Source organism: Athene cunicularia (assembly GCF_003259725.1).
Source record: "Athene cunicularia isolate RWA chromosome 4 unlocalized genomic scaffold, athCun1 chr4_part3, whole genome shotgun sequence".
NCBI lineage: Eukaryota > Metazoa > Chordata > Aves > Strigiformes > Strigidae > Athene > Athene cunicularia.
In genome coordinates this window covers 21,703,514-21,711,266 of record NW_020799100.1, presented here as the reverse complement: position 1 = coordinate 21,711,266, position 7,753 = coordinate 21,703,514, and the positions used below count along the sequence as shown (strand labels likewise).

General features: G+C 41.9%; 1 protein-coding gene across 1 annotated transcript in view; it reads right to left on the bottom strand.

The window, feature by feature from the left end:
* Positions 1 to 269: 269 nt before the first annotated feature.
* The window catches only part of BRWD3 (bromodomain and WD repeat domain containing 3), a 46,695-nt gene continuing 39,211 nt past the window's right edge, over positions 270 to 7,753 (bottom strand). The window contains exons 33-36 of the mRNA XM_026848389.1: positions 5,027 to 5,190; positions 4,384 to 4,481; positions 3,746 to 3,904; positions 270 to 2,543 (exon numbers count right to left, since the gene is read on the bottom strand). Of these exons, the coding sequence (XP_026704190.1) occupies positions 1,759 to 2,543; positions 3,746 to 3,904; positions 4,384 to 4,481; positions 5,027 to 5,190 (1,206 nt within the window). The 3' untranslated portion in view covers positions 270 to 1,758. The remainder of the gene's footprint in view (positions 2,544 to 3,745; positions 3,905 to 4,383; positions 4,482 to 5,026; positions 5,191 to 7,753) is intronic.

The following is a 7,753-nucleotide window of genomic DNA, read 5'->3' as shown; positions in this document are numbered from 1 at the left end:
TTTTTTTCAAGTCATTTTGCATCTAACTAGAATTTTTGGAAAGCGAGATAAAATAGCTAGTGCTTAATATAGAAAGTCAAAAATTAAATTCCTTCTGCATCTGAGAATATACATGGGTCACTCTTTGCTGCCTGAGGTTTTCCAGAATTATTGACCAAGCTGTGCACAGAAGAACTTAAGGATATTGGATGAAAGGGTTTTTTTTAAGAAAAAAAAAAGTAAATCTTGAAAAACTCCCAACAAAATTTTCTAGTCTCTTTTTTCGTTTGTTCTCTCTGTGTAATCTAACCCGCTCTCTTAACCAAGCTAGAGCTGTCAGGTTCGTTTAGACAACGGGAAAAAACTGAAGTCACTACGAAGTAAGAGGCTGCTCACCTCCAGCTCAGCCCACGCCTAACACCCCTTTCTGTTCACCGAGGAGCAAGACCACAAATGTCGTCACGTACTGTACTACCACTACCAAAACGATTTCTGTTTTCAAGTCAGCATTTCTCAGGATAACGAGAGTGCAGTGCACCAGGAAATCTCTTCTGGAAGCTGGAGATACAAGAGCCCATCTGGAGGACGTGAGCGGGAGTGAGGTGGGTACCCCAGCTCCCCTCAGCACCTTCCAGGGACCAATGAAACCAAACACAGATTTGCACCGAGCAAGCGGCAGCAGAAATGTGTGGGAGACAGTCGGCCTATCTGCACAAACAAACCACCATCTGCTGAAAACATTCTGCTTCTGAAAGCTCTGATGACGACTTAGATTTGTTTTCATCAAGACACCGTTACTCTACAACTTCGCGAGCAATTCCATCCCTCTACGCTCCTCCTTGCCTCTTCTTCAACACGGACTGAATAATAGCATCTATTTTCTTTTAAGTTTCCAGTAGTTGTAAATAGAGGTAGCTGAGCTACTATTAAAAATCACGTTATGCTTTGAAGAGGAGGAACCTTTCAAATGTTGAAGTTACCCCTTAGCTGCACAATCTCTATTAATACTATAAAAATATGAGCGGACAAAAAGAAAATAGATGCAAGTAACTTTTGCATTTGGCACCTTTTGTCTAGATATTCATACTTCTCAAGTATTCTCTTTTTAATAAAGTTAATGCACACATAGGACACACCACATCAAAGGTTTGCTACATATTTACAAGGCACCAACCCTTTGTCACTTTTTACATGAATAAAGAACCGATAGAAAGCACATCAGGACCCCCGTGACTGTAGTATAGACATACTTCAGTTCAGCACAATTCATGAACGTTTGGCCTGCGATAATTAAAATAATCCAGATCCTTCTTACAATATAGAAACTGTAAACATTTTATAGCTGCCTTTAGGATTGGTGTATTGTGCAAAAGTTATAATTATTACTGTGTATAAGGATTTATGGCAGAAACCACATAAAAACTCTGTAAGAAGGTGCTATTTCTATAATACAAAAACAAAACAAGGGAGAGAAGTCATAATCGTGACTCAGAATGTCATGTTCTTATTGAGAAGCTGGAAGCCTCTTTAATGTGATGAACTTGTAGTGTGTGGGGGAGAATTTCTGTAATTTAAGGCCTAATGAATAAGGCTTGTTTCGACCAATGAAGTGTGGCGATCTGAAGTTTTCAAACAAACGCAAACTGACATAATGGAAAAGCACCACTGTGAAACGTGAGTGGAGTCCCCGCACAACTTGCTTGGTAGATTTTCTGGTAAAATCCCTGCAGTAGAAGGCCATTGAAGTTCTTTTAAAATTGTTCCAAAGTTTTTCATCTGTCAATAATTCCATCCCATGAGATGGCTGACCCTGGCTTTTTCTGTCATTTTCCGCACCCTGCCTGACCTGGAAGTACCAAGGTTCAAAGGATCCTCGGTGTGCACAAAATTGTCATTATCGGAATCGTCATTGTACAAGACAGTTCTCCTGCCCTCGTTCCTTGTTTTGATTCGAGGCGGTCTACTGAATCGCCCTCCAAACACGTTTTCCCCAAACTGTCCTCCAAACAGGTTTTCAAATTCATCGTCTGTAATTCGGGCGCGTTTCGCTCTGGTGGCTCCTCGCGAGGCTCCTCTGCCTCCCCGGCCTCTTCTTCCTCCCCTGCCGCCACCTCTTCCTCTGCCACAGCCTCTTCCGCCTCTACCACCTCTTCCCCCTCTGCTCCATCTCCCCCACCTCCCCCATCTACCTCTCCTCCCTGTCCCTCTGCCCTGCCAATTCCGTTTCCCACCGGTGATTTTTCTTTTGAGTTTTCTTTTGGGTTTTTTGGATTGCACAACTTTGCTGTAGTCATGGTCTCCATCAATGTAATCCTGGTCTGTTCTAGATGTCGATTCAGAGTCTGAATCGGAACCACTTCTGCTCTCAGAACTTGAACTGGATCCCGATTCCCCACTTTCTGATGAAGATAAACGAGATTTTTCCTTTAATTCTCTCTTCTTCTCCTCTTCCTCCACCTCCTCCAAATGCTCATCTTCTTCTGATGCACTTATTAACTTCCTCTTGACTCCTGTCCGAGGTTCTCTGCCGTCTCCATTTGTAAGTGGTCCATCAGGAGAGTGATCTAAGCAAACACAGAATAACCCTGTTGGTTATCACCATCACACCCCAGCCAAATAGAAAACAAAAAGTGGAATTCGCCTCATCTGCCTCTGCGCTCTGGGGATGATCCAGCTCTGAGCTACTCACCACAGATGACCTTTACATGCTGTGAAGACAAACAAGGTGCTCTAAGGGGAAAACTCATCAGAGAAAGTAAACACAGTTCATCTTATCTGGAGGCAAGGACTGCAGACTCTCTTGACAAAGAATTCAAGTGAAGATCCAGTCAATAAAAGGATCCCAGAGTGACTAGGTTAGAGACAAACATCTAACGTTTCGTCACATGAATCCTACCTGGGATGCCAAGGCAGAAAAACCTCTAAAATCCATTTCAAACCCATATACATTAAAATAACACTCTGCAAGCAGTATTTACGCAAGTTCACAGAAGGAACACTTGTGGCAAGCACAATTTCAAGACAGTAAAAAACCCCAAAACCTCAATAGGACTGCTGAACACCTTAACTTAAAAATATAGAAAGTATCTGGTTGGTTGGGGACTCAAAATAGTACATGTTTTCGGAGTTATGAATCTGCCAATGAAGATTAAATATCGTCTTTAACATGGGTTATGAAAAGCTCACCTGCCCTGCTACAGCACAGCGGTACGGACTCCACAAAGGCTTCAGGCTTTCAGCTGATGCTCATTCAACACCCTCAGCCTCAGTGGCAAGTCTGGTTACCACGTCTCAGAGACTAAATACCACAGTTTTCACACAGCGTTTCCCTTCTAATCACAACGACTTACAGTCTTGATTATGATAAAAATATTTAAATTTTTCAAAACTTTTTTTTCATCTTTGGTTTCAACTTGATTAATAAAAGGACAAGGTTTTGGGGTGGGGATTCTTCTGGCTTGCTTTCATTTTTCTAACTCCTGAGGGAACTGTAATTCTCAAGGATTCTAAGCGCAGTCAAGCTTTTCCATCTGGAGAAATTTTGAAGGACCTCACTGAACTGCACGTAGCATTTCGTGCACACCACATTTCAGACAAGAGGCCACAGAACTCTAAGGCTAAGGTGAATTCAGTTCTTTAGTATGGCTTGGGGATATAGCATAATGCTAGACTCAGGCAAGAATATCATAAGCATCAGACAGAAGCAACATCTTTCATTTCGAGTGTAACCAGTCATTCAAAGAACAGAATGCTTGTTATTTCTCACCTTGTTTCACTGGTGTAGATTTACTCCTGATTGGTCTACTTTTCCCTGGATCAATGGTATTCCCACTTCGGTTCTGTGCATTTGAGCCTGAGGAAGATGGCTGACCCTCCATCTCTTCACCAGTGGCTGAACCCAGAGGTTCTTCTGCTGTATCTGAAACTTTAGACATGACACCACTAACGTGACAGTAATTTTTACCCTCTTGTTTATAACGCAAGGCATTCTGGGGAGCTTCTGTATCACTTGAGTTAAGAGCCCAAGTCCAGGGGTTAATCTCCCCAAGCTGCCTCTGCAGTCATAAACAGACAGATTCCTCCAGGGTGTAATCCAAAGTAAGCTTAACATATTTGTAATGGCTGTATAAGAGAAGCCCGTAGGAAGTCCGGGCTCTTGTCCTTAGATTAACTCTTACCAAGGACAGTCCCACGTTCCCTGTTCTCTGACCCTTACCAATAACATACCAACAGCTGGAGGGCCAAGTTCAACTCACACAACCTACAGACAACAGATTTCCATGACCTTGCTACTTGCCCTTTCAAACACATGGGCTGTGCATGTGACACATGAATATAAGCTTTCATCTGCACGTACAAGTTGCTGCAAGAGAAAGGATGCAGTTTAGAAAAATCTCTCCTCACCATGAGATGAAACTGAAGAACTAGTCCTAGTCAAAGGCAGTGAGGTATTCTGGTTGGGTTTAGGTTGAATCTTCATTTGCTTCTGTTTCCCTTTTGGGCTGAAAACACAAAATATCCCGAAGAGATAAAACTGTTAGTAGCAAAGACTCAAACACAACACCAATTTCCCCCTCACAGTGCCTTGGTTTTTGCAATGAACACCTAACACAAGTGATCTCTATTTCCCAGTGCTTGCCCAGGTGTAGAAAAACTAAAAACAGTTACAGTATTATTCTGCTTGCTAAAAGCGTAAGAGTTTGCAAGAACAAGATTTTATCTCACCTTTTAAAACAAATACTCAGTTTACTTAGACAATATATCATACAGAAGTCAGAGAAAGTGTCATACAACACTTTTTTCAACAAGTTACTAAACAAAGGCAGAAGGAAACTTGGTCATCCACTTCCTCCAGACGGAATAATTCTAATTGTGCAGTCTCTCACTCACCAGAATTATTCACAAACTGAGCATGGCCTTTGAGCTCAGGATTTTACCACCCGAAAGAGCAACTGCATCGGGAAATGAGCAGGGCTGTTACTGACTGCTCCTTCTGGAAGGCCTGTCGGCCCCTGCCATCTCAACCGACACTGGTGGGTAACATTACCTAGATGCTCTGCTAGTCGAGGGTGAACTGCTACTGCTTCTTAGCCGTTTTCGGTACCGTGGCCTTTTCCTCTTCTGACATTGCATTGCTGACTTGTACTCAGAGATTATATTTTTCATATGATTTTCAAATAAGGCAGATAGTCGAAGTGTCATGCTGTAAATCTGGAGTGAGAAAGCATGGTCATATGGATTAGGAGATGAATAACTAGAAGATCATGGGGAAAAAAAAAAAAAAAATAAAAATCACAAAGGTGCCCAGATTGTAGCGCAAAAGAAAAATGCACGATGACAGTCAACTACAAGGTTCTTTACAGATAATTTCCCTCCACGGTACACGTGTGTTGTCGTAACAGAAAGTGTTTTCATAAACGGATTTACTTATAGTACAAAATATTTACCCATTTTCCTTTAACTCTGTATCTAGATTACTGGAATATAGCCCCCTATTTAGCCTCCACAAAGCAGGGAAGCACGCTGTAAGACAACCTGAAGTAGCAAGGAAAAAACAATTGCATTTTGCTGCCCCTCACCTTTGCTTTTTGCTTTTATTCCCTAGTGATGAGTCCTTACACCACCCCCACAGAGCTGCACAGAGAAGCCACCTAAAATGTCCTCATTCCCAATTCCTGTAAACCAGATGTTTAAATCTTTAAACGATTTTCCTGTCCCCTTGCCTCTCCATAGCCTCACCCACAAATTCACTCGTCGTTTCTCCTTATTTCAGATTGTATTTATTTCTGTCCACAATTTTACCTTGGATGTGTTTGAGTTACGACAAATAGTTCAAACTCAGCGTGAAGAAAACAAACATCTTGATTCCTTCCTCATACCCATACCCTTCTGCTGCATCCAGTCTTCTGAAAACTGTGTAAACACCATCAAGGTGTTATCATCATCTTACGCTCAGACCTCTTCCCATTTCTTGCAGTCTGAATAAAAAATCTCTTTGATGTAGAGTTTTCTTTATGTTCATATAACTTAATTTTTGCCCAGACCCTTATATTTTAGCCACATCTCCTTCTTTAGCTCTGGTACGTAGCACCCTGCCCTTCTTGCCACCGTCCAGAATGCTGTTGTAAAGATGGGAAAACGGGCTAGAAAACCTCAGCGCGTTGGCACACATTTGGCAGCAGACGAACCCGCAGTGGCAGAAGGCCCAGCTGTGTGCCCCAGCCCTCCAGCAAGGATCACCTCACCGAGGCACTTCACAGTATTTAAGCAAATGGATATTGATGGGCCACTCTATTAAAGTAATTTGGGAGTTGACTCACAAGCTGTTCCGTGATTAACACACAGGGAAGTTCCCAGGGAGCGAGCAGCAGTAAATAACTCACCGAGATTACTCTGATGTCAACCGCCCATAAAACACCCTCAAATCACTTGTCTTCTAGCAATCCTCTACTGATTTCCCTGCTATTGAAGTGAGCAGAAGTTACCTGCAGAGCCTGCCCGCAGCCCTCCTTCCAGCCCTTGCTCAACACCAACACTCCAACCACCTTCAGCAACAGCAGCTTTGTGCTTTCTCTCACACTACCACCAGGCTGGAGTTCCCCTCTCCCACAGTATCATCCTCCTTCAAGCTTACTCTCACCAGCCCGACTACACAAAACGCAGTTATTTCGCTGACGAGCTCAGACTATTACTCCTCAAATGATGAGGTCACACAACCTCCTGCTTCCTCCCATCCAGCACCGCATGCACTGAGAGCTCTCTGCAGCACACTCTGCTCCTCCTCCTCCTCCTCCTCGACAGTGCCTAGCGTAACAAAACCTTGTGTCACACCAAAATTTTGCAGTAATATTAAATTCTATGTATTATTGTGCTTTAAGTAACAGTCTCTCAGTCTAGTCCCAAATCTCTTAGTCATTTATAAGTGCTCCTTTCTCTACACAAGAAATATTAGGCAACTTTGTGACCAGCACTCTTATCTGTGCTAAATGACACGTTTCAGAGATGCGATTTCGCCACAACTTAAGCATCATGTTGAATATACAGCTTTTCTTTATAATAAAGTTATGATTTAACGTCAGGGAACACAGTCAAAATTCTGCCTGCTTTATATTATGAAGACATCAACCACTCAAATTGTATTCTGCATCAACAGTGGTGAAAAATGCGTCTGTGTCGTCGTGCCAACTTGTGATTTTTTCTGAGCACAAACAATACGTCGTTAAAACATGGGAAAATTTTAAAATCATTCGATCATTTAGCAGCTTAAGAAAAGATGACAGGCAATGTACTGCACAGGAACACGTATCAAACAGCCATGATTACAGGATCAGCCACACACTTCACAGTCACTTCATCTATCTCATATAAAATATCTATATTTTAACATTTTAATCCCCCTTTCCCTCTTCCCCTAATGTTCAGGGCTCTAATCCAACACATTTTTTTCTGCCTGAGTAGATTCCTATTCCTGAATGCAGAAAAAAAGCAAGATTAATACCTGAGAAACACAGGCAACACTGCGCGAGTCTTGCCAAGTAGACTAAGTACACTAGAAAAAGGTTAAATATCATAATGCTCTCATCTCCTCCAGTAGTAGAAATATTGCACAATGTTTACATTAGCAGTACATTTAAAAAAGATCCTTTTATATATATATATATATACATACACACATATATATATATACACATATATGTATATATATATATATGTAGTTATCAGGCTGATAGCCTTGTTTCCAGGAATAAACGATTGAAAAAATAAAAGCAACTGT